This window comes from Lampetra planeri, chromosome 12, assembly GCF_965212315.1.
Source record: "Lampetra planeri chromosome 12, kcLamPlan1.2.h2, whole genome shotgun sequence".
Lineage (NCBI taxonomy): Eukaryota > Metazoa > Chordata > Hyperoartia > Petromyzontiformes > Petromyzontidae > Lampetra > Lampetra planeri.
Genome location: NC_136118.1, coordinates 16,958 through 44,566, shown reverse-complemented (window position 1 = coordinate 44,566; position 27,609 = coordinate 16,958). Strand labels below are relative to the sequence as shown.

The following is a 27,609-nucleotide window of genomic DNA, read 5'->3' as shown; positions in this document are numbered from 1 at the left end:
CACCTCTGATTAGCCCAGTTGGCTACGTACAGTTCAAAAGAAGTTCAACATACGTACATAGCAAACACGTAATGACATATACAAACACGTAAAATTTCTAAATGAATTTACATAGTGAACGTCAAAGTAAAAAATGTTTTTAATAATTTGATGATGCACATTACCAGTTCACAGTAAATATAGTCTAGTTGTAGCAGTTGCAAATGTTGTGCAAGTGTTTTTATTATGACCATATCAGCCATAGAATTTGCTCCTTAACAGCACTTGTCCCAACAGGGCTAAACAAACTTTGTGCTTGTGTTTGGTGCATGTCTTTGTGTGTGTGTGCGTTTATCAATCTTGGGCCTCCCTGAGGTCAACTCGGCTTCAAATGAGTACCTGTTCCGATTTACAAACATTGTCACTGGGGAGACAAAGGGGGTCGGGCGTGGTGCTGGCCGCCCACCCCCTCGTGTATTGTGCTGGCCTTCATAGATGCTCGCTAACAGCACTTTGCCCCGACTGTTAAAGGATATACGGAGGATCTTTGTGCGCATACACGTCTGAGTCTGTTTTTTTTGCGTGTATTGTAACAACTTGCATTATTTAAGTAATGTTAAGGATTTAGATTTTTTTTGGAGTGCTTAAATAATTGAACACGCATCTTAAGCACTTAAAGATGTATCTATTGCAACGTGCACGTGTAATGTTTGGTACTTGTAAACTAACATCTATTTTATGTAAATTTTACAATAAAAAATATATTTTGCCCGTGTTTTTTTAGCATTATACAAAATCATGTCATTTGACTTTCTTATTTTGGGAAATTCAACATGGTATCGGATATCCAAACATCTGATTTTTTAAATTCATCTGTGAAATTCCAATATCTAATAATGTAATTAAATGGTAAGTAACTTATTATTAGTTATCTAACTGATGCTTGCTTTGGTGCACTGCCTTTTATAGGTTGTGGACCCAATTCATCATCACATGAGTCATAACACATTTGTCATCGGATAGTCTGAGGGCTTAGTGTCCCTATTATCCAATAAAGACAACAGACTAGACACACTTTTGGTGATGTGGCATGCAAGATTTCCACAAAAAATACACTACTCAGCAACTGCCTGGGGTAGATGGTCTCTGAATCCACACAATTTTAAGTCGCATGATGTGCTTCAGAATGCATCATTTCCCGTGTATTTTTTTTTCTCAGGACATTTTGCCAAGGCCTGTGAAAAGTTGAAATCCATCGAAAAGTTCAGGTTTTGCCCTGGAATTGTAAGTTTTTGTGCAGATTTACAGTAAACCTTTGCATATTCGCGAGCCACTAAATGTGTCCTAGTTCCCTATTCGCGACCCACCAGACTCCAGTGTTTGCGAGTGTACCTAGTACCAGGCCACCCACGCCGGTGAGCTGCGCGCAGAATGTTGATGCATTAGAAACTTGTCTGCGAAGATTGGGCATGCCCCCTCGGCTGCCCGCTTAGTCATCAAGTTTCGCAGTCATCCCGCTTGGAACTCGCTATTGTGCATTTTTACTTTATATGTACAGTGGTCCCTCAGAATATGATACCATCGATGAGTTATGTTTTGATTAACTATCCACCTCGCATAGAGTCCCATTGTTTCTATTCACGATACATTTTCGATTTACGATATCACGCGGCCGCCAAATTCGGCTAATCGGAGCGCTCCCAAGTGGACTCGGCAGACCTCAGCCAATCAGTGACGCCCTTTTATGAGCGTTTTGAGAGCAACTGGATAGCTTTTCAATGTTTAACGTGTGTTGCTTATGGAAACAGCTCTCTTGAATAATGTTTGTTTTACTTAAAAGTTAAATAAGATCAATAGCAATGGCCCTTAAAATGAATGTGAAGAAAGACAAAGTGAGGAATACTTTTTTCTTCCACCTGAACTTCTCTCAATCTATTAAGCCATCCATTATCTTAGCCTGAGGTAAGAATTTTTTATTTTATGATTTATTTATGCACCTTTTTATGCTCATTAGTAATTATCCAATTTTCTATTACTATTAATGCTTGAATATGTTATTATAACGTTTTTCTTTTAAAATAGCGTTCTAAAATATTAGAAACGATGTTTTTAGGGTGAAAAAGGTCAACTTCCAATTGTCTTGGAACAAATTAAGCCTTTAACGTGTATGTCCTATTTTCGATTAACGATAATTTCAATTAACGATTATTTTCGTGGAACCAATTAATATCGTTAACCGGGGGACCGCTGTACTTACAGCCGGCTCATTTCTACATTTTGGTATAAACGAGTCGACTGTGAGGACCTTTAAAAAGAACGCGGATGCAATCAGGAAAAGTTTTGTGGCTATTGCTACTCCCCCAGAGTGCTAAAATCATAATAATTGTGCAGCATTGTTATCAAACACCTGCATCTCCCGAGGCATCCTCCTGAATTCCTCACCACCACCATCATCATCATCGTCAAATCATCATCATTATCAAAGGCAATACAAAAACACACATCGTTCTTTGTAGTTTATTTATTCTAGTCATTGTTATTAATCATTTACCATTTATTTTACCATTTCTTCCCTGTGTTCCTCATTGGAATAAGGTTTCTGCATTTTCAAGAACATAACCCTCACGGATAGAGGGTTTACTATACTATATTATATATTATGCATACGCAAATTGTGTATTATGATCCTTTATTCTTAAAACTACAAAACATGTTTGAATTTTAAAAAATATATATATATACTTATTTCATGGGTGGCACGGTGGGCAGAAAGGGTAAAACCTATTCTTATTTTGTTAATCATTTTTGATACTGGCAAAAATGTCCCACAGATATAACTGCTCGACCCAAGCTATGTGTTCTGATACTTGCATTGTCTTTGTACTTTTGCCTTTTGGCGTTTTCTTGTCTAACACTGGTGTGGCAAGGCCATGAAGAAGGCTGCTTTCTTTGGTGTAGGCCAATCAGTTTCAAAGACGATGCATATATCAGAGCATATTTTGCCCCAAGTATGTGTGCTTAATCCAGACTTGATGCCTTGCAAAAGGTATCTATTTGGTGTTTGAACATCTTATCACCTTTTATATTTCCAGGAAGGGTAAAACCCATTCTTATTTTTTCCATCTTTTTTTGATACTGAAAAAGGTCCCATAGGGTAACTGGTGTTGGCCAAAATACACCAACGCTGAAATATTATTTGCAAATTACTTAATTTGGGATTACACATGGCAAAATCTCCCCCCTACTGTGAAAAACTTGGCACGAGCCTCCTGAAAGAGTCATGAGAGTACAGAGTGAGGCTTTTTATGGTAATCGAGTGTGATCCTAAGAAATTATACTCACCTGTTGTACGTTTGTTTTGATCGTTTGCCAGGTCTCCGCTCTCGTGACGTTGCATACACATGAGGAGAATATCGATGAGGCCATCGACATTTTAAACGGGGCCATTGATTGGTACAAGAAGCATGAGGTAAATTATTCAGCTTTGGTGACACATGTAGGCGCTCGAGATATTTTATGTATGTTAAAATAAAACTACATTTTAGTTTTCTATTATACATATGTATGCATGTTGAACTTTCTTTCGGCCTACTCTCTGGGAAAAAAAACATTTATCATCACCATCAGCCATGGACAATCCAGATAGACTTCAAATTGCTGAAATGTTTAGTGTTTGTCCATTAGTTGAGTGTAAGGGGTAAGTTACTGAATCTGTTTTTTGATCGGTAGTTTCAGATCTTTCTGTGACAGCAATATAACATTGATGAACTGTTAGGTTTAAAATCTATGTGTATTAGTAATATAATTAAAATACAACAGGAATTTGGGAGAATTGTACATCTGAGCAGAACCCAAAAGCACATTCTGTGCCTTGATTAACATCCCTGCATTCAGACAGAAAGGACAGACACGTTCTGTTTGGCCAGCTGATCTCGTGCTCCATAGACATCTAGATTGAGTGACATTGAGAGAGGCTGAATTTCTAAGATGGTTGGAATTTCTTTCAGATTTCTCACCATCTAGCGTTCATTTTGTTTGTTTAATGTAATCTATATATAAAAGGGAAATTTGTGAACATGTGTGTGTGTTAGAAATGTTTAGCATACTTCCCAACATGCAACAAACTTGAAATTTGGCATGTGGTTAGCTTCCAGACTGTACCTAATGCAAAAAGTATAAAAATTTACTTTTTATTTGGGGGGGGGGGGGTGGGGGGCAAATAATGGATATATTTTGCACGGCAAGTGAGCGGTGATGTCACATCTGTGATGTCACCCGCATGCGGTAGCGTCACGCAGTGTGTCTGCTGATGTCACGCATTTGACATGTGATCATCTGACGAAATCTCAAGAGCCTCCACCACCCGAAGCAGCCTAACAAATTGATTGTCTCTCATACAGTGGCTTAATGCACCAATTGTTATCGTTGCAGCTCAATTTAACACGTAGTAGGCTTTCGCAAGCAATATTATTCATAATAAAGGCTTTTTGGTTAGATCACGTAAATTTAAATGTGTCGTTAACCCACCACCACACGACACAGCCAATTATTAAGGTTTGGCATGTGAACAAAACGTGCCACTTAGCTGTACTTCAGCACATCTGTGCGATGGCGAGTAAACACACATCATTTACAATTGAGTACTGTGACGTTTTGCTGGTGATAACAACAACCAGCTTCATCAGGCGATTTGCCAAAATTGTGAGGAAGTCTTCTTGCTTCTGGTCTTAAATAGAGTAAGATGATGTCATCACTGTGATCTTTGCACCTGATAGGCTCAGAGGGGGTTTAGTGTTATCATATCAATTATATTGGATCCTGTTAAATCTGAAAATATGCAGTACATAATAGATGATGGGTTAATCACAGTTAATCAATATGTGCTGCCTTTATAATGTTCTTGGAGGGAGACGGAGTCTTCGTAGAGGCAACACGGTTTATTTTACCAACAGTTTACACTAATCCCTAACACAAAGGGGTAATGGCCCCTTCCACCCACAACCTGGGGAGGTACAGCCTCCGGGCTATCGTACCTTCAACTCTCTCTACTCCAGCCCTGCGGCTAGCTAGACCTAGGGGAGGCTGACCCACCGCTGGCCCGGTGGGTCCCTGACCACTGGCCCATCCGGACCTGGCCCTTACAAGGGCATCAGGCCGAGGGAACCTCAGGGTCCTAACCCCACGACCACTGGCACCGCACTGAGCCCTGGCCCTTAGAAGGACGTCGACGGCTTGGGGTCCAGGGTCTTCTTCTTCAGGCGGCTTCTGGCTTCGGCTTGAGATGGGCTGACTCGCGCTCTCAGGGACCCGCCTTATATACTCATTCTCCCTGAGGGGCGGGGTTCTGGGGGATCGTCGCTTCTGCCAGCCCCCTCCCCTCAGAGGGGTTCCAACCGCAGTTGGCCCGACCGGTCCGGACCGGTTTCTACCCCTCCCCCTGGTTGTGGCGCGTGTGTGTCAATCATGACCACCACACCTTGAATAAGCTTGCAATAAAAAAAACATACACAACACCTAAAAATATAATGCTATAGAAAAAAATGCGAAAATAAGCTATTTTAGATAATAATGATCATTGATAATTATACGGCGTTTTTGAAAATCGGTTGCCCCCTTTGCCCCGAAGCCGCTGGATAATCTATGATTTACTGTACTTGTTTTGCACCATTAAAAGTGGTTGTGTTCAATGTGTGCAATGTTTTGCAGCCTCACTCCACTGTGCATCTGCGACTCATGAGAGAAGCCGCCCAGTTCAAGCTAAGACACGGGCGCCAGAAGGATGCTGTGAATGACTTGGAACAGCTTTGGAGGTGGGGGGGGGGACCCTGTGGTGTAAAGGGCATTGTTAATTCTTGACTTAAAGCTTTCGTGGCTGCAGGAATGAATTTTTTTTGGGTCTTTCGGTAAAGTCACGTAGATAGGTTCGAATAAAATAACAAAAACTACGACGTTTCGATGGCAACACAAGCGGGTGTCATCAGGAAAAGGGGGTTAGCCTCTAAAGGCAAACTGTTAATATTGGGTTGGCAGTGAGCAGATAGCATGCAATATTGAGCAGATAAGTCAGCAAGGTGGCGCAGTGGTGACACGAAAATAAAGCCAAAATGAACCACACGGAATTATTGGTATTGGACAAAATATTCCAATGCTGAAAATTACCTGCAGGTAAAAAAAACGTCTGAACCCTCATATAAAGAGTCTTGAGACTCAGTGAGGCTTTCTTGGGTAAACAAGCATAGGCATAAAATATATCACAAAATATATAGAATCTGAATATGTATTTATACTGGAGGAATCTGATGAGTTATAAATCTTCTTTATATATCTAGATTTGAAGCTTTCGTGACTGTAAGGATTCATATTCTTAGGTTTTTTCGGTAAAGTCACGTAGGTAAAAACTTAAAATTAATAAAAGTAAAATAAAATAAAAATCACGACGTTTCGGAGGCAACACAAGCTTCCGTCTTCAGGTGGAACCGTCACAGCCACGACAGCTGTATCACGTAAATGAGAGATTACAAGAGCTACCACTCCGTATATATAATGGTTGAAGAGGGGAAGGGCCAAGTACGGCACACTTTTTATTGATATGGTAAGGTGAGGCTTAAGACTAAGAATAGACTGCATAACAAAAGACTGAGCCTTTGTTATGGAGAGGTGCGGTTTGTGACTACGCCTAGCCTACATAACAAAAGTGTGAGAAAAGAAAGAAAAAACTAAACCTGGTAAAACAAAACTGGCTGTCTATCAATAACCTGTAATAGTTGTCTGTCAAATAAGATGGTCCAAATAAGTGTAGTTAAATCTTTTTTGCATGGTTAATCACATCTTTCCAATGATTACTCAGTTTGTAACCATCATCACGGTTGAAATTATATATTCAAACACAGACATAATTTGCAGATTGGACAAATTTCGATTATGACGACAGCACACAATAGCCCAGTCGTTTTCGGATGACATCACGCGACCTTTAACATCCACTGTGAAGCAGACGGCTTGTATTTTAGGGTTGATACACCCGCAGTATTACCCAGGGTGCCCTGCTGGATTAGATCCATGAGCCTCTGTAACAAGCATTGAACGTGCTACCACTGGGCCATATCATGGCACAGTTCAGGTTGACTGTGGTATCTTTGTGTTCACTGGTCACACTCCTCATCGCAATGTACCTTGACTGGGTATTGCTCAACATTTCACTCCTCATCATGCAATATGGCATCATCACTCATGTCATCTTTCATCGTTATCATTACATTTGCCATCAATAAACATTATGACCAACCACATCATTACACCAAAGACTCTCACATCAATAAACACACCGTCAAAAGTAGCCTGTGGTCATTGTATGCATGCCTTTTTAACTCTGCTTATGTCATGACATTTCAGGCAGGACCCCCTGGATGTGAAGAACCTTGCTCAGCTCATCTCTGCCTATTCTCAAGTTGATGCTCGCAAAGCCAAGGAGTATCCTATCAAGATCTAATTACATTTTCCTTGGTTTCCTTTTAAATATAACTGATAATGACCATAATATTCTTCTTCCACATACCTATGAAAAGTGACAGATTCAGTTGTAAGTGATTTATCCAATCAATTAATTGTCTTAAGAGTTGATGAATTGCAGATTTGTCCACCTCCACCGCTGCCTTCCCATGTATATATGGGGTGGCAGCACAAAGTTAAATCGCTCTAGACGGTGGGATGCTGACAGGGCATATCTCGGAGGTCGCTGCGTGTCGACTGCAGCAGCTGCGGGTTCTGGCGGAGGGTAGACGGCATTGGCGAGGTGTGGTGGCATCAACGGCTTGAGCCACGATGACATCTTGGTCTAGAATGAGTAAACCAACTTTCTCAAAGACTGCAGGGTGAGGACGATACAGATGCATTGTGGTCACTTTACATGATGAGAAATGCTGAGAGGATAAATGGTGGAGCCCATTGCCCTTAACCGCGCTCCTCAGGCTGAGCCAACACCTGCCAGCAGTGGATGCCACCGCACTGCACGTAGATGTGGATGCCTTGGAGAGTCCGCACGGCTTGGCATTTGTGCGCCGCAAGGCAGTGCGGCAAGCAGCAACAGCAGCAGCAGAAACTCAGAAGCAGCATGTCAAGGAGCAGAGGTGAGTGGTGGGCCCTTGGGCCCTGTGGTACGCAACACCTTCCATGCCATTGCGATATTAGTATAACGCTTTTTTACCTGGAGATGCCTCGCTCAGTCCCAAGAGGGTCCTGCCAGGTTTTTGCAGCAGGGAGTGACAATGCTATATTTCCCAATTGATTTTCAGGTAACATTTAACATTTCTCTGATGTTTTTCCAAAAGCTGTTACATTGTACGTTTTTAGCTCTGGTTGGAAACCAGAGAACCCAGAGGAAATATATTTAGAATAGAGGAAGAAAACATACAAACTCTACAACAGATAGGTGCCTGAGTTGCAAATCGATCCCCGACCCTTGTTGCTATGAGGTACAATTGTTGCCACTGCGCCATCCTGCTGTTCAGCATATCATGTGAATGACTTGGAGTATGTAGATGGTGTAGTGCAGCTTTTGCCAGTTTTAATGTAGGCTTTTTTGATATGTTAAAACTATATTTATTTTACCAGGTCAGGGCCACTGAGCTATGATAGTCTTTTTCAGAAGCGACCTGGCCCCAAATGATAGCTCAATGAAGCGGCTTATTATGTTAAATTGTATAGTAGCCAAATACTCTAAAAGCATGATTCTTACGTCTTTACCGACGTCATGCAATACAGTGATGTCATGCTGTGATGCAATGACGTAATACACACGTTATGTGACTTAACGCCGTGCTTACCCCGTGGATACTCAAATTTCCAGGCCGCGGTTGGTTAACAGGCGTACGGAAGTAAATCATATATTCAGATCTCGCGGTTGGTAAATTCGCGGTTGGTGAAGGAATACTGTAATTTGGTACTGCCATGGGGTAAAGGCGAGTGCACAATAGGTCAATTGGCAGGTTTGCGTATGGTGAGGTAAAGTGTGGGTAACTCCCACCTCTTGCCAAAAAAACACCTGGCCAGTGGGGACGAGTAGGCCAAATATCTTCTAGAGATGTGCGCGTTGGGAGTCAATGAAAATGGGGAGAATAGTAGCTTACTTATGTAGGTTGTAGTAAGAGAGTTGTTCATGAGTACTCTTTTTATCAGAAGTACAGTATTTATTAGAAGTACAGTATTCCCGTGTTACAGTATTCACAAACTTGCCCCGCAATTTCGGCTTTTCACTAATCGCATCTGGAACTCTACACGACTGCATCGAGAGAGAGAAAGAAAGTGATGAAATAAGGTGATGAGAGAATGTGTTGTGAGAAAGGGATGAGATGAAGTGATGAGAGATAAATCTAAGTTCATTTAAAAATTACTAGCGGTAAGTACCCGGCGTTGCCCGGGCGAAAAATATATTTCAAATATTCTTTTTAAAACCCTACATATACATACACAGATACTAAGGTGTTGTGAAAGCCCGGTGGGCCGTTTGTACATTTCTCCAGCAACAAAATTATAAGAGGCTTGCACAAGTCGAAAACGTTATAGAAAGTGGGTAAATAGTTGATCTAAAAGGTTTACGAAAATTGTCGACCCCCCCCCCCCCCTCAAAAAATATCTTTACCCCCACGTAGGTATATATACCTACACACCCTACATACAACAGAGTAAGTAGTATCTACTGACTGTACAGTAGTATCTACTCAGCCAGTAGTTGCTGCTGTTTAGTAGTATTTACTGATTGTAGCAGTAACGACTGACCGTATTAGTATTTACTGGCCCTACAGTAGTATCTACCAACTGTATAGTAGTAACGACTAACTGTATAGTAGTATCTGCTGACTCGATAGTAGTACCCACTGACTATAGTAGTAACTACTAACTCTATAGCAGTGTCTACTCTATAGTAGTATCTACTGAGTCTAGTAGCTATTGACTGTTTAGTATCTACTGACTGTAGCAGTATTGACTGACTGTAGTGGTATATACTGACTTTTAGTATCTACTCACTCTATATAGCAGTATCTACCAATTCGATAGCAATATCTACTATCACTACAGCAGTGCATACTGAATGAGGTGGTACCTGGTATCACTACAGCCGTGCATACCCAATCTGGTGGTACCTGCTTTAACTACAGCAGTACATACCAAGTTTGGTCGTACCTGCTTTCACTACAGCAGTGCATACGGACTGTGGGTGTAACTGCTTTCACTACAGCAATGCATATTGACTGTAGTTGTACCTACTATGACTACAGCAGCGCATGCCGACTTTGGTGGTACCTGCTTAAACTACAGCAGTGCATAGTGACTGTGGTGGTATCCTGCAATGACTACAGCAGTGCACACTGACTGTGGTGGGACCTGCTTTAACTACAGCAGTGCATACCGACTGTGATGGTTCTTGCTATCACTACAGCAATGCATACTGACTGTGGTGGCAACTGCTATGACTACAGCAGTGCAATACCGACTTTGGTTGGACCTGCTTTCACTACAGCAATGCATACTGACTGTGGTGGTACCTGCTTTAACTACAGCATTGCATACCGACTGTGGTGGTACCTGGTATGATAACAGCAGTGCATACTGACTGTGGTGATCCCTGCTATGATTACAGCAGTGCATACTGACTGTGGTGGCACCTGCTATGATTACAGCAGTGCATACTGACTGTGGTGGTACCTGTTATGATTACAGCAGTGCATACTGCTGTGGTGGTACCTTGCCATGATTACAGCAGTGCATATTGTGGTCGTACCTGCTATGATTACAGCAGTGCATATAGTGGTGGTACATGCTATGATTACAGCAGTGCATACTGCTGTGGGTGGTACCTGCTATTACAGCAGTGCATACTGCTGTGGTGGTACCTGCTATGCTTACAGCAGTGCATACTGCTGTAGTGGTACCTGCTATGCTTACAGCAGTGCATACTGACTGTGGTGGTACCTGCTATGATTACATATCATACGCTGAGTCACACATCATACATTCACTCACACAACCACTGACCCATTCACTCATCATACACTAATTCACTCATCATACACTCATCATACGCTGACTCATGATACACTGAGTCATTCACACATCATACACTCACACAACCACTGACCCATTCACTCATCATACACTAATTCACTCATCATGCACGCGCTCATCATACGCTGACTCACTCATCATACGCTGACTCACTCACACATACACTCACTCATCATACACTAATTCACTCATCATACACTCACTCATCATACACTGACTCACTCATCATACGCTGACTCACACAACCACTGACCCATTCACGCATCATACACTAATTCACTCATCATACACTCACTCATCATACACTCACTCGCACCTCATACACTCACTCGCACCTCATACACTCACTCACACTACCACTTACTCACTCACACATCATACACTGGGAGTGTCATGCTGCCAGCTATGGCTGCAAGTTTGGTCGTACATGTTATGTATATCGTTTATTGTTAAATGAGAATCACAGTTCCTATGATTACTGTTGTTACATTGTTTTTATAGCTTTATTTTGGTGATTTAGAAAACATGGTTAATCTATCTTATGGTTGTTATTATTTAACTTGCATCACACTGGGATTTGAGCACACAGCGTTGTAATACATTTTTTTAAGATTTGCTGGTTTATCCAGGATGTTTCTGTTGCGCGTCGTCACTTCAAGACGATTCTAAAGTAATCTACAACTTTCGATTCCTTTGCGTGATTTAACGAATCGATTCTTGGCACACTTGGGTTTAATTTCAATTGAGTTTTATTTTCATTTGTATGTTATGTTTTTAAGTTTTCAGAAGTTTTAAAATCTATTATTGCCCTGGGCAGCGCTGGGTATTTCCCGCTAGTAGCACTCACCTGACAGAGGCCTAGTCCCGTGCAGAGTCCCCGGCTTCGCCTAGATTGCCCAGCCGGGCGAGGCTGGGGGCTGGGCCGCTACCACCCCCCCCCGCTCTACAATAATCCTGTCTAGGCACTATAATTTTAGTATCTTCCAACCCTATAATGGTAAGTGCACACATTGGGGGGGGAGAAAAGAGGACGTGACATTGATGAATTTACCTCAGCGTTGCGTGTAAATTTGTGTGCATTTTGATCGGGAATGAGAAATCCCCCCCACCCTCCACCGATGACGCACGTGCGTTGCCAGCGGCAACCCCCCTGCATCTTGGGTGGCAAAAGTAAATAAATTAATAAAGAGTTAGCACACAAAAACACGATTTTAACCACTTTATAGGTGACAGATGAGAAAACGGAATAGCCTATTCCCACCGTGGGGCTCGAGGCGTGCCGCCTGGCAATTTTTTTTCGACGTAAACCCCACGGTCCGAGCGCCAAAACCCTCGCAAGCGCGCGTGCGCAGACGGACAGACAGAGGGACAGACAGACAAAGATTGCCTTTTATAGATAAGATTATTTAATACTTAAATATAAATTTTATTTTATTTGTTTACTAGAACCAATTTTGATATATATTTTTTCGTGTTAAGATAATTTTCATGTGTAGGGGTCTTACGGAGGGAATATCTGTGTCGAGCTGATATGTATGGGATCCAACGGGAAACTAGCACAGTGGGCGGGGCTACGTCAGTGCACGGGCAGGTGCCCTCTACGACGTCCGCGCTTCGGACGTTACGATCCCCCGGGGCCCCACCTCTCAGGGAGGGGGATGTATAAAAGGGGAATGTATCGGGGGGCTAGGGAGAGTTGGGTTAGCTAAGAAGAGAAGACGGAAGACGTCCCAGATAGAGCCCTGGTCTCCCCCTGCTACGCCGTCCTTGTCAGGACCGCGCAGGCTCGAGCCAGTGGCGTGGTGCCAGAGCCAGAGCCAGGGTTGGTCTGGACTCTGAGTACCGGGCCCGACTGACCAGTGTCGGGCCAAGATAGCCTCCCCTAGTCCACGAGAGGAGGACTCTGAGGCAGGCTAGGGTTAGCTAGGAGAGGTGTCCCCAGAAAGACGGGTGAGGGGGCCGATACCCCCTCAAGTGTGTATGTCACGACGGTTGTTGTAATAAAACTCAGTGTGCCTCAACCCCGGGTGTCGACCTGTATTCGACGGTACTACACATGTACTAAATCGAACCGGGCGTATAAATAAGCACGGGATCCCAGGTTACTATTAAGATAACGTCACGTAGGAAAGGAAAGAAAAGGCAGGGCGTGAGAGAGATGGAAACGCCCAAGGAGAGAGTGGTGATGTCACCAGATGAGGCGGGGCGATCGGGGCGCTTTCTGGTGGTATTTGGACGGGAGTGGTTGCACACAGCTTGAGCTCATGTGGAAAATAAAGGAGTATCATCTCAATCTTTGTCTGGTGGACTCATTACGACTGGTGGCAACGGTGGGATCGTGAAGATGCCTTTACGCAGTAACCGAAAGGACGCCGACCGAAACCCCAGTGCAGAAAGAGAAGAATGCGCCTCCACTCCCAGCGCCTTGGACTGCCGTGATCCGGAGATGGCGAAAGGCGAGGAGTGACTCATCAGAGAGTCCTCCAACCCGCGAGAGAAGGAGGCCCTCGGTGGACCTAGTCGATCAACTCTTGGGGGCGGTCACGCTATTCTTGCAACAGTTGCGGGAAGACAAGATAGCTGCTAGCCCGGTGACGCTGCCTCTAGTACCTGCAGCGACTTCTTCTCCCTCGGTTCGAGCGGAAAACCCCGAAGCGGGGATGCCATGAGCAACAGCGACGGCCGAGATGGTCGCTACCCCTGATGAATCGCGGGAGACATCTGCGCCGGGGACGGAGTACTGTTGATGGTGAGAGCGCAGCATCACGACTGACAGGATCCACCTTCCCCGGGCTGGCGAGCTCATCGGAGGCTGGGAAACGGACCGGAGAAGGGCAACCTCGGGAGGGAGTATAAATACATTTGGTGGGAACTACACCGTTTGCCGCAATCAGAGCGAAATTGACGCGAAACACACCAGGCCCAGCGGTAAGGGGCCATCCATTACGTATGCAAAAATCTGTCAAAACTTGACCCCTCCCCTCCTCCCTGTATGCGCGTGTAATTTTTACACCCCCCCCACTTTCGTACCTACACTTGATGCACCCCCCCCCGAATTCTATAGAACGGCCGATATTTAATCCACGCAGAAACGATCAAGGATTAGTCCACCGCCGGACTATGAAATTCATTTGAAGGCCAATGTAGACAAATTATTATCGAAGCTTCATCCCCCCCCCCCATTTTCTATACGTACGTACATTGTCAGTAGACCCCCCCCCATACGCAAGCATACACATTTGGGTTAAACCCCCCCTCCATACGTATGTACTAAATGGATGGCCCCTAATGCCTAATGGCCGCCCCAAGCCCGAGCGGCGGAGCGTTTGAGCCACGCGTAGCTGCGCTAAGACAATGGTCCGAAGCATGCGCAGCAGCCGCAGGCCACGTCGCAGAAATTAATTAATCGGCGACGAGGAGAGGGCGCTGATCGACTTTGTAGGTTGGGCCACGTGAAGAAATATGCTAAAGGAGGTGACTGGAGTGCATTTGTTCGCCGATTCGAGGCAGTCTATACATATCTAGAGTGGACAGAGCCTTGAAGCACTGAAGGCTCTTCCCACGGCCCTTAGCACAGATGCTTTAATTATATATTCCTCCATTCCGGCGGGGAAAAAGAAGAGCTTGCAAGCTGCTTATCGAGGGATGGCAGAGATTTTTGACCTGCCATCCTGCGGGAAATAACGATTTCAGAACTGTCGGTGGGTAGAGGGGGAGTCATTCTTGGCCTACAGGAGCGCTCTCATGGCTCCAGCTCAAGCTACTTTCCTGGATGCGGAGGTGTTGGACTTTATGGTGGCCGACCGTATGTTAGCGCTGGCACAGGCTTTAACAATAGTTTTGGCAGTCACGGAGGAGGACAAACAGACCTCATTGTGGATCGCAAAGAGCATAGCCCATGAGGAGGTGATGAGGCCACAACGTATAGTCGCGCAAATAGTGGAACTCTTATATCATCAAGGACTGGAGGGGGTTCGGGGGACAGAATAAAGAGGACGACGCTGACATCAGGCTGCCCAGGGGAGAGATGTTGGCAGCTGTAATGGGGACGTTTCGGGACCCTATCCAGAGAACCCGTCGCTGGACACCCCGGGGACTCGGTGCACCTAGCCGGAGCCAGAACCCTGTGACCTGTCACCGATGTGGCCATATGGGCCACATCGCCCACGGGTGTCGTACCGATGCTGCTCCACCGGGACTGACTTCGCGACAACGGCCATTCTCCAGTCCTATATACAACCAGCAGGCGAGTCGCGGCACCCCGAACATCTCGGCAGTTCCCATCACAGACCTCTCATACGCACCATCAGTTTATATACCAGCCACTTCCAGATGATCACAACCACCATTGTATACACGCGATCTTTCATCACAACGATGGTTGGCTTCGGGTACACAATGGCACAAGTTGGCAAGGAGAGTCGTAGTGGCCGCAGCCGGAATGTCAGTGGTGGTAGGCTCAGTGGGGGGAATTGAGGTTCGGATGCTGGTCAATAAAGGAGCATCAGAGACTTATCCTCACACGTTTTTGATATCTTTCCTCACAGGGCCCAACGATTGCGACCCGTACAATCATCCTACGTAGCGGCAAATGGGGGAAGCATGGGAATTTTGGGACAGTTGGAGACCAAAATCTGTGGTGGAAAATGGGTCATATCGGGAACCCGTACTCGTCTCCAGCAGTTTTGTGTCAACTTCTGTCGACTAAATAAGGCCACAATGGTGGACACCTATCCGCTACTGTGGATTGACGATTCCTTGGACATCTAAGCTGGCGCCAAATATTTTTTTACATTGGACCTATCATCTGGGTTTTGGCAGCTACGGTTGGATGACGATTCGAAAAACAAGACCGTCTTTAGGACACAGCAGGGGTTATTCTATTTTAACTGTCTCCCCATAGGATTACAAATGGCCCCACCCACATTCAAGCAGTTCATGGAACTAGTCCTAACAGGTCTCCAATGGGGCATTGCCTGATATATTTAGATGACGTAATTATGTTCAGACGATCCTTCCAAGAACACTTACACCGGTTGAGGCTGGTGTTCTCACATATCAGGGAAGCACAATTGAACCTTAAGCCTTCTAAATGCCATCTCGCCTGGCCTTCTGACAGTTACCTTGGGGTACAACAGGGTTGGCAACTGATCCCGAGAAGACACGGTGTGTTAGAGAATGGCCAACCCCCGTTTCCGTGCCAGATGTCAGAAGATTTATAGGTTTTGTTTCCTACTACTGTTGATTCGTACAGGATTTCGCAGCCATTGCAAAACCCCTACACGCAATCACAGCTAAATTACAGAAGTTCCAATGGGGTATGGAAGAGGACAGGGCTTTTAATAATCTGTGGACGCTCCTTATGGATGCACCACCACTGGCATATTCAGATCTTTCATTGCCCTTCACGCTAGATATGGATGCAAACGATGTGGGCATTGGGGCTATCCTATCTCAGGTGCAATCAGGCAGAGAGGTAGTGATAGCATATGGCAGCCGGGTATTATCATTGGCCGAACAATGCTACTGCGTAGAAAGGAGAGAACTCCTGGACAAAAATTTAAGGTGGGGACTGACTACGCAGCACTGCAATACTCGTTATGTATTGACCAACCATCTGGCCAAATGGCCAGATAGATTGAAAGGCGGCAAGAATTCACCTATGAGGTGGTCCATAGAAAGGGGTTGCGCCATATCAATGCGGATGCTTTATCTCGTCTACCAGAGGCAGATACATGTGCATGTGTTAAGTGGTCACCCAGGTATAAACCACTCTCACTTGACACGGAGTGCCTCGTGGCACCTGTGCACATACGGGAAAGCAAGCCAGAAAATTCCCTAGCCGATTGAGATTTTGGACTGAGCCCAGAGGAGTGGCGGCGATTGCAATGGGAGGATGAGACGCTTGAACCAATTCGTGTGATCACTAAATCTATCCTAGAACAAGATCGGCCTCCAACAGCATCAACATCCGTAGAGTACGAAGGGCTGTTGATGCACTGGGAGATCGACACACAGTCCAACTGTGTCATTGTGCCGACCTTCATTCGCAAAAAGTTAGTTGCGGAGGTGCACGGCCGCCGTCTCATGCATTTGGGGGGCCCAACCTGGCTCCTCCCCGCTCAACCAGTCTACATAACAAAGGCTCAGTCCCAGCAGCAGCCGCAGCCGTACCAACATCATAAAAACTCCTCTCCAGGGGCCTACCCTGGCTCCTCCCCCCTCAACCAGTATATATACAAGGTCGGGTCTCTTGGGATTTCTCTTTACTTGATACAGCAATCGTGCTGTGACGGTTCCACCTGAAGACGGAAGCTTGTGTTGCCTCCGAAACGTCGTGATTTATTATTTTAGTTCTATTATTTTTATTATTTATCTTTTATTATTTATTTTTTTACCTACGTGACTTTACTGAAAAAACCTAAGAGTATACCTACACCTTCACCCCTTCACTCACCATCATCACTGTTGAGGTCGGGGAAGCCATTTTCCACGACGAATCAACCTCAAGAAGGTTGCCTTCCTTCCTCAGGACTGCCCGTGACCAAGGAGGTGCGGCAGCATCCGACCGAGCCGCGCCTACACGGCCCGGTTACTCAGGCACGAGCTCAGGCTCGGACAGTGCTCCCACGGTGATGAACAACCACTGCATGCAAGACCATGGGACCGCGGAGGAAAATTACATTGTCGTTCCTTCGCGCTGGAGGTTGTCGTTGGTTGTTCACGTGTTGCTGTTGGAAGGTCCAGTTGAACCTTGTGTGTGTAGAGGTGTATTGGTACAGATGGCAAACAAACACAAGGGGCGTGGGTTAGGGCCGTACGCAGAGAAGGTGCTCACACCGACGTCCGCACCTGCCACCCCCCACGGCCCCCCCCGGGGGCCGATTGCTATATAAGGTGGTGAGCCGGAGGGCTCGAGTGTTAGCTTTAACCAGCGAAGATTGAAGACCAGCTAGAGTAGGCCCTGGAACTCCCCTGGCTCGCTGTCCTTGTCAGGACCGACCAGGGAAAGCCGGTGGCGTGGCCCCGAGAGCCCAGACCGATGTTCTTATAAGAGCCGGTCTGGAGACTCAGGGTGCCGTAAATCCCAGCTTGACCAGGGCTGGGATAGATAGCCTCCCTTAGCTCTGTAGTGGAGGACCTGGGAGTAGGCTAGCCGGGTTAGACATTGGGTCTCCCTGTTAGACGGGTGAAGGGGCCGATACCTCTTCAAGTGTTGTGTATCCCCGTCTCTGTAAATACGTTGGTGTTAATAAATAAGTGTGCCTCCAACGACGTCGTCCAAGCCTCCTGCAACTTACTACATGTGTACTGTCTCGTTTTACGGTTTCTTGTTTATTACTGTCTTAAATATTGTTCTGTACACATGCACTCCACACCCTATACACACAAAGTGACAGGACTCCAGTTGAGTCCAAAATTGCTAGTTTATTGTCCGTCAAAAGTTTAGATTTTTTCCCCTTTATGCCTACATACTCCCCTTCCACCAGAATTACTCTGAATCCCTTGGATTTTCACGGGTTGTGTTGAGTCGAGGACGACTTTTTCTTCGGGGAAGGGGGGGGGTTGATGTAGTGCTAATACTTACGCGATCCGGGGGTAGAAATACCCACAGGATCCCAGGTTACTGTTAAGATGACATCACAAAAGAAAGAGAAGGCGGGGCGTGAGAGAGGGAACGCCCTGGGAGAGAGTGGTGCTGTTATCGGATGAGGCAGAGTGATCGGGGCGCTTCCTGGTAGGATTTGGAGGGGAGTTGTTGCACGCAGGTTGAGCTCATGTGGAAAATAAAGAAGAGTGCCATCTCAATCTTCGTCTGGTGGACTCATTATATATTTAATAGCTTATGTATTTAAGGTAATTCATAAAAAGGATATAGCTTTTTGAAGGCCAATATCGTAATATTAGATATTCACGAGCATCTCCAGAACGTATCGCTTGCAGATAACGGGGGAATATTGCAGTCCCTCAGTTAATAATATTAATTTATACACGAAAACCATCGTTAATTGAAAATCTTGTTAATGCAATATAGGAAATACGTTAAAGGCTTAATTTGTTTCAAGACAATCGGAAGTTGACCTTTTTCACCCTAAAAACATGTATAATATTTAAAAACGCTATTTTCATAATTAAACGTTATAAAAACACATTAAAGCCTTAATATTAATAGAAACATGGATAAATAATGACGAAAGAGCATAAAAAGGTGCGTAAATAGAGCATAAAATAAAAAATCTTACCTTAGGCTAAGAAGATGGATGGCTTAAGGGGTTAATTGAGATGTTGGGGTGGAAGAAAAAAGTTCTCCTCACTTTGTCTTCACATTCATTTTAGAGGCCATTGTTATTGATCCTATTTAACTTTTAAGGAAAAAAACACTAAGTATTCAAGAGAGCTGTTTCCATAAGCAACACACCTCAAACATTGAAAAGCTATCCAGTTGCTCTCAAAATGCTCATAAAAGGGCATCACTGATTGCCTGAGGTCTGCTGAGTTCACTTGGGAATGTGCTAATTGGCCGAAATTGGCGGTCGTGTAATATCGTGAACATATCGTTAATGGTAATGTATCGTTAATAGAAACAATGGGATTCTATAGAAGGCAGATTGTTAATCAAGATATCGTTAATCGATGGCATTGTATACTGAGGGACCCACTTTATCGTATTTTATTGAAAAAAATTGGGGAAGTTGCAGCATACGGTCAGACGGGGTTTGGTGGGGGAATGCGAGGAGTAAAGTATTATGGAATAACGCCAGCAAGTGTGTTCGGAACCCACACAGGGTGAACGTTATAAGTTGAAGAAAAATAGTGGAAGGGTGATACTTCGAGTGTTGTGGGGAAGAGGGTGTGCTGTGTTGTGGAGGTTGGGTGATTCATGGGGTGGTGATCGGTGAGTGCTTATTGATTGAGGGTATGTCTGGTGGGGCAAGTAGGGGAGGGACGTGTAGGTAAGAGAATGTGGGGTCTGACACAGGTGAACACGAGTAAAGTAACGAACCAAACACGGGAAGATGGGGGGTAATTGGGGGGAGGGGGGGTTGTGGGGGGGAGCATCCATTAAACTATGACCATGAGTCCTCTAACCCTACCGTAGGGGTAGAGGAATTTTGTTGCCACATTTCACAGAATTCCTCCTAACCCCCATCCCTGAGGACTGACTGTTCTAAGATGCTAGTGTGGGTTTTTATGGACGATGTGAACCACGTTGATATTACAGAGGTTAACTGAAGTGGTACGAGATGGGCGAGTTTGAAGTTCGTGTCTAATTGTGCGTGGAAGAAACTTGGTCTTCATCAAAGTAACTTGAAAGTAAACATATGGCGTCTGAATATCGGTGCTTGCAGAAGGATGATAGAAATCTCACAGCAGGATAGAGGGTTATACACTTGGATGTTTTGCAATAGAACTTGACAAAGTATTCATAAAGCATCAGGATTTGACACAGAAAATGGTGTGGGCAGCAGGGTGGCATAGTAGTAGCACTTGTGCCTCATATTAAGAAGATTCCGGGTTCACATTCTGACTGGAAGCACCTTTTGGCGTGGATTGTCTTTTTGTTCTGTGTGGGTTTCCTTCTGGTTCTCTGGTTTCCTCCGACAGCAAAAAAAATACTAGTGTAACTGGTATTTGGCACACAACTCATTCCTGAACATTATCTTGCAAAATTACTGAATTGGGATTACAATTATCAACATCGCCTCTCCTGCGAAAGCTTGGCACGGTTCTCCTAAAACTTGCCTTGAGACTCGGTGAGGCTTTCCTCGGGAAGCAAGGTAAATAATAATAATACGTTCCAAATTAATAGAACATGGGAATTGGTTGGAAGTGACCAAAGTCACCTTTAATGAATGCAGTATAAACCACCATGGGAACCTCATTTGCCAGTAAAAATGTATGATAATTGGTTTTTTACCCTTCTATCTGGCAACAAAACTGACACCTTTTTACAAGGAGTCATGTTTGCATAGACCGCAATACCTGCAGCCATAATACAAACAAAAGACATAACTCTGAAAATGTGCACTGTCCTTGAAGTTGATTGGTCCACACCCGAGACAGCTTTCCTTAGAGCCTAGTCTCACATGGGTTGGACCAGATGACGCCAAAAGGCGCACGCCTAGGCTCTAAGGAAAGCTGTCTCGGGTGTGGACCAATCAACTTTAAGGACAATGCACATTTTCAGAGTTATGTCTTTTGTTTGTATTATGACTGCAGGTATTGCGGTCTATGCAAACATGACTCCTTGTTAAAAGGTGTCAGTTTTGTTGCCAGATATAAGGGTAAAAAACCAATTATCAGTATAAACCAATTCATGAATGCAATCAGACCTTGGCACTAAAAATTACAATGTTATGCAGGTAAACCTCTTTAAAAAGTTCACGTGATTTAACTTTGTTTTTCAATTATATGTTTTAATAGACAAGGAGAATTGAAGAAAAAGAAAAAGAAGAAAGGTAACACCTAAATGTGAAGTTGTGTCTGTTATCAGAAAAAGTGGCAGGTGGGGTATGGAAATTGAAGTGCACAATGGGCAATACTAGCCAAGCCCATCAAGGCAGATAAGATTCTTGACAAAATAGAAGCAGATAAGATTCTAGTCAAGATATAGGCAGATAATATTCTAGACACGATAGAGGCAAATAAGATTCTAGACAAGTTGGAGACAGATAAGATTATAGACAATATATAGGCACATTAGATTCTAAACAATAAAAAAATGTTGCAAATGAAGCTATTGCGATTACACAGCAATATCAACCGCTCCTGCAAAAAACAAAGTCTTGAGACTTTGTGAAAATTTTCTGAGTAAACAAGTATAATATTAAAACGTGTAAGATTATTGATTATCCGGCACCGCACGATTATCCGGCTGCTTCCAACATTATCCGTCGGTCCCGGGTCGATCCGGCAAAGCGGCAAAACCGCTTCGTTGAAACAAGAGCTTTTTAGTGCTACGTACATCATCACATGCAGAGTCTTCCAGATTGGAGTGGTACAGTAAATACAGTAACTTTTTACAGTCGGACGTTTATTTTTGTATGTATATTTATACCAATGTCACATAGTAAACATTTAAAACACTAAAACGACATGCACAACACCTAAAGACATAATTTTATCCAAGAATGTAAAAAATAAGCTATTTTAAATAATGATGATTAGTAATTATCCAGCGTTTTTGAAAATCCGGCACCACCTTCTCCCCCGAAACTGCCTGATAACACTGTAACACAATTTTTGTTCCTGGGTAGTAAGTGTTATTTCCTAATTGCTTATGCCTAAAAAGTATAGAAAATAGCTATTCCCCACAAAATTTGCTTTTGTGACCAGGACAGTGATATTTAGAAATTCACCTATTTTCAATGAGAAAACGGGCGAATTTGTGTCTTTTCATTATAATCGATGATCTGCTCTAATAAAAATAATGTATTTTTTCTTTAAAAGAGCGACCACATTTATTTCATTTAGGAAAGCTTCCTAAAAACTGTGAGGAGCTGACAGAAGGTGGGCCAGACCCTGAGCGCTGGCTGCCCATGCGGGAGCGCTCCTACTACCGGGGCCGCAAGAAGAGCAAGAAGAAGGAGGGAGCGGTGGGCCGCGGCACACAGGGCGCCACCGCCGGAGCCATGGCTGAGTTGTGAGCGCCTCTCTCGTTTTATCTTTCACACAAAGGCACGCGCAATTGTTCACTAGAAATGCGTACTTGCACAAAAGCGCAGTAAATTTTATGCCATTGAATATTATTAAGTACACATGGTATAACATTTAAATGTTATTTTTGTTTTGTTAGGAGCTCGATGTGAGCCCAAAACATCCTGCAACTTTGTAGTAGTCCTCATAACTTTTTTTGCGGTGTTTACTTCATGGTAGAAAAGCTGACCACGCCAAGAACCATTAACTGGAGTAATGCTAAAAAAAAAAGTTGGAGTTGCGGGTGGTATCGCAATTAGACATAAACTATCATCGGAGGTAGAAGTCACTTGGAGAATAGTGGACTTGGGAAGAACATTGCCGCTAGAAAGCATGGATTATGAAATGCCCAACGTGGAATATGAGGATGTGTTATAGCATTGAGACTGAAGGCGTTGAAACAGCATGGAGTAACTGTATAATATAAAAAAAAAAATTTGGTTTGTGAGCCGCTAAATCTTGACCAAGCCACCTGGCCACCTGGCCGGTTGTCTAATTAACACAAAATAATGTTGTGCGTGTCTGTACAGCTTCCACACAGGTAGTTTGTTTAGGTCATTGATATGTTGCCGTGATAATAGGAATTTGTTAAGCTCTCTTGACATGGCCTTGTTTTTCACAATCGAATGATTGTGAGTTCAAATATCCAGTTTGGGAAGTCAATAGATTGGGCTAACATGCAATTAGACTGACATGGAATTAGACTGACATGAAATTAGACTTGCCTCTGCCAATAGCTGTGTTGAATTTCTGCCACTGGCTCGGGACTATAAGAAAAGGAGACGAGCAACACCACCCTCGTCATCGATGCTCATTTGAAAAAAAGGGAAACCACTTTTGACTCAATCTTGATTTGAAGCTTTCGTGACTGCAGAAATCCATACTCTTTGGTTCTTTCGGTAAAATAAAATAGATCACGACGTTTCGGGTGCAACACAAGCGTCCGTCATCAGGTGGGAAAGCAACTTTTGACTCATGGGACCTTTTTGCAAGTATCAAAGTACAAAAAAAAGGGTTTTACCCTTTCTGGCAATAAAACAGGATGTGTTAAGATTAACACATAGGCTTTCGCGACCAATATCCATAATAGAGGTTTTTGGGTTAGATCGCGTAAATATATAAATGTGTCGTTAAAACCCGCCACCACCCGACACAGCCAACTAGTAAGGGCTGTCACGTAAACAGAACATGCCAATTCGTCACGAGTACATGACACCGGTTGTGTGTTGGAGAGCCAAGCCACAACATTTACAAACTGAGTACGACCTTTTGCCAGTAATTATAACTAGCTTCATCAGGCGACAGCCAGATTTGTGGAGAAGCATTACTGTTTCGTTCCTTATAAAAAGGCGTAGATGTGTTTACCACCCATCTGCGCTCTTGCAAATGTGGGGGGGGGGATTACTGAGGCAACGGGCATTGTGCATTATGCGAGCCCTTTGAATTTGTCCTTCTTGGCTATTGTGTTTATTAAAATAGCCCTACCAACGGTAATCCCTATTGAAGTATGCATTTAAAGAATGTATTATTGGATGATTCGCTTCCACGCAGCACTAAGATGGTAGTTATCTGTTGGTTAAAGTTATTTAGATTTCTTTCAATTTCGATAGATTTTCTAATTAGTCTTGGCCAGTAGTAGCTAGTTTTGCACAAAACTTCAACATAATTAAAATCAATCGAGTGTCCTTGTTGGCACGAGTGTTCTGCTACTGCTGACAGTTGCATTTGGGAGAATTTAATATTTCTCTGATGTTCTTTTAGTCTCATGCTGATCATTCGTCCTGTTTGCCCAACATAACATTTACCACACTTGCAGTTAATCTTGTACACACCTTCTGTTGATAGCTTCGGTAATACACCTTTTGTACCAGATATTAAATTCTGTATGTTTTGTTTTTCCAAACATCTGAAACAAATACAGCTCTACATGGTAGCACCTCTTCGTTCATCAAAAACTCTGAACATCTCGTAAATATAAGTTCAAAGGGCTTGCATAATGCACATGCATAATGTACGTTTCCTCAGTAATCCCCCCCTCCACATTGTGCAAGAGCGCAGAAGGGTGGTCAACACATCTACGCCTCTATATAAGGAACGGAACAGTAAGACTTCTCCACAAATCTGGCTGTCGCCTGATGAAGCTAGTTGTAATTATTGGCGAAACGTCGTACTCAGTTTGTAAATGTTGTGGCTTGGCTCTCCAACACACCGGTGTGATGTACTACTGACGAATTGGCATGCTCTGTTTATGTGACAACCCTTTCTAGTTGGCTGTGTCGGGTGGTGGCGGGTTTTAACGACACATTTATATATTTACGCGATCTAACCCAAATACCTCTATTATGGCTGTGTTAAGATATTCAAAAACCACATAGATACCTTTTGCAAGGGATCAAGTCTGCATTAACTACACACAGTACTTGTGGTAAACATGCAAACAAAAACTGATAATGTATGCATTGTCTTTGATACTGAAAATAAGGCTGTCTCTTGTGTAGGCCAATCAGTATCAAAGACAATGCATATATTATCAGTGTGTTTGCATGTTTACCACAAATGTGTGTGGTTAATGTAAACTTGATTCCTTACAAAAGGTATCTGTTTGGTGTTTGAACATCTTAACACATCCTGTTTTATTGCCAGAAAGGGTAGAACCCATTATTATTTTTCATTCACCTTTGACTTGTCACTTTTGTTCAAAGGGATGCAAGCAAGAGGCTGGCAAGTCCCCCTGCCTCCCCGCAACCTGGAGCTGCCTCTTCGGCAAGTGAACCCGTGCCTTCGAGGCAACAAAAACTCACGGCAGCCGCTGCTGCGGCTACTGCAAGCAAGAAAAAGGCCAAAAAGAAGAAGGGCAAAAGTAACTGGTGAATGGCACGTCAGCAAAGCTATTTGTGTTCAATAATACCACATGGGTCAACTTTTACAACTCATTTAAGTGTGGCCTTTATTTCAGGAGGTGTCATGAAATGTCCACTAATTGCGTGTAATTTGAGTTCCAGCTCCAGCCAGCTGTAAAATGTATCATTTTGGAAAATATTAAATGCTGCATTTGATAAAAGATAATCACATGTAACAACTTTTGAAAGTAAGTCAGTTGAATGTGTTAACACTGGCGCAACCCTGTTGGGGCCAGTGTCATAACCAGATCATGTGTACCAAGAACATTTCACAGCTGCATCCAAATCCCATTGAAAATAATAAAAAGGCATTTGACCAATGTGCCAAATGTTGCACGTTTCTTGTTTGAACATATGGTATTATAAATGAATTGAAGGTCTCGGTCCCTTCTGGCCATCATACGGAGGTGTACGTGGTATATATGTGTGCTCTTATTAATAACACAGGTGTGTCTCGCTTTAACGATCATTCTTTCTACGAGAATTCGCTACGATCTATTTGAATTTTTTCATAAAATGAGCAAATGTTCGCGTAACGAGCAGAGACCAATTGTACAAATGCGTTTCGTGGCGGCAGGGGGCGCACCACTGGCCGGAGCACTTTGTTTCGCTTCGTGCGGCACTTTCAGATGCGCTTCTGCGGCCGTCTGGAATGCTCTTCTCATATTAGGAAGCCACTGGAGCTATATGCACTTTTATATCGATTTTTTTGTTTAGAACTGATTTTTGTGTTTAGTTTGTTGTCCTTCCCCAGCACCTCCGATTCGCATGTTTGGCTATATACGGTGCGAAAAAAGTTAATCATACACACGCACATACCAGTTGTACTGCCTCGTGGTGGCACTGTAATGGGTGGGTGGGGGGGGCGATGATGGCGCTAATTTCACACGCTGAGGACAGGCACCTGTGTAATGGGTTCCGGAGACACTTGTAGAGGTAACTTCTTTATTACGATACAACACTCCAACAGTCCTGATACCTCTGTTACAGCCTAGGGAGACAGCCTAGGGACACAGCCTACTCTGGCTATGTTCTCGGGTCCTCCGGCTACAATTACCCTAGGGGAGGCTACCTGACCCGACCCAGCCAAGGTGCGGGTCTAGACTCTGGCTTCCTCGGAACTCGCCCTTACAAGGACGTAGAGCCGGGAGTCCCAGAGTCCCACCACTGGCCCGCACAGCGTCCCGGCCCTTACAAGGACAAGCGGGGCGAGGGGGTCCAGGGTCTTAAGCTGGCTGGCCTCGATCAGCTGGGGAGCGACCCTTTTATCCCTCTTGCCCATCGAGGGGTGGGGTTGCGTGGGATCTCAGATCCCCCATAGCCCCCTGTTGATGGCGCCAAGGGGCTCAGCTGTCTGGCTTGTCTGGGATCCTGAGGCCCGGCGCCGAGGGCTTAGCTGCCTAGGATCCTAGAGCCCCCAGCAGCCCCCCCCCCCCTCTTGGGCTGGCACAGTGGCCCCTCCCCTGGGGGTCCGAGGTACCTGCAGAAGGGTTCTGTCCACCACTGCCGGTAAGTGTGGCCCATCTACGGCACTACACCTGCAAGAAATTGTGGTTCGTGTAGGGTAAGTGTTACATTTGATGTTTTTTATTACTTTATTTTAAAATGATAAATTGTATTTCTCATGTTAAAAAAAGTTGTTCAAGTGGAACATTTGGTGGTTGAAACATAACTCGGCTAATAATCGAATACGACGTTTCGGTTGCAATACAAGCAACCATCATCAGGTAAGAATGAATGATAAAACAGACATGGAAACAGCATAGGCAGACACATGCAGAGAGACAGAGAGGCACACACTTGGTCTGTGTCTCGCTCCGTGTCTTTGGTGTGCTCACTCTGCATGTGTGTGCCTATGCTGTTCCCGTGTCTGTGTTTTATCATTAATTCTTACCTGATGGTTGCTTGTGTTGCAACCGAAACGTCGTATTCTATTATTATTTTATTTTCTACGTGACTTTACCGAAAGAAC

At 44.2% G+C, this 27,609-nt stretch overlaps 1 protein-coding gene across 2 annotated transcripts in view; it reads left to right on the top strand.

The window, feature by feature from the left end:
* Positions 1-25,966, top strand: part of SRP72 (signal recognition particle 72) — a 62,512-nt gene extending 36,546 nt beyond the window's left edge. For both annotated transcript variants that reach the window (XM_078599058.1, XM_078599057.1), the window contains 8 exons: positions 1,199-1,263; positions 3,353-3,448; positions 5,686-5,789; positions 7,372-7,449; positions 7,947-8,105; positions 21,466-21,500; positions 22,516-22,684; positions 25,440-25,966. In XM_078599058.1, the coding sequence (XP_078455184.1) occupies positions 1,199-1,263; positions 3,353-3,448; positions 5,686-5,789; positions 7,372-7,449; positions 7,947-8,105; positions 21,466-21,500; positions 22,516-22,684; positions 25,440-25,608 (875 nt within the window). In that variant the 3' untranslated portion in view covers positions 25,609-25,966. The remainder of the gene's footprint in view (positions 1-1,198; positions 1,264-3,352; positions 3,449-5,685; positions 5,790-7,371; positions 7,450-7,946; positions 8,106-21,465; positions 21,501-22,515; positions 22,685-25,439) is intronic.
* Positions 25,967-27,609: the final 1,643 nt, after the last annotated feature.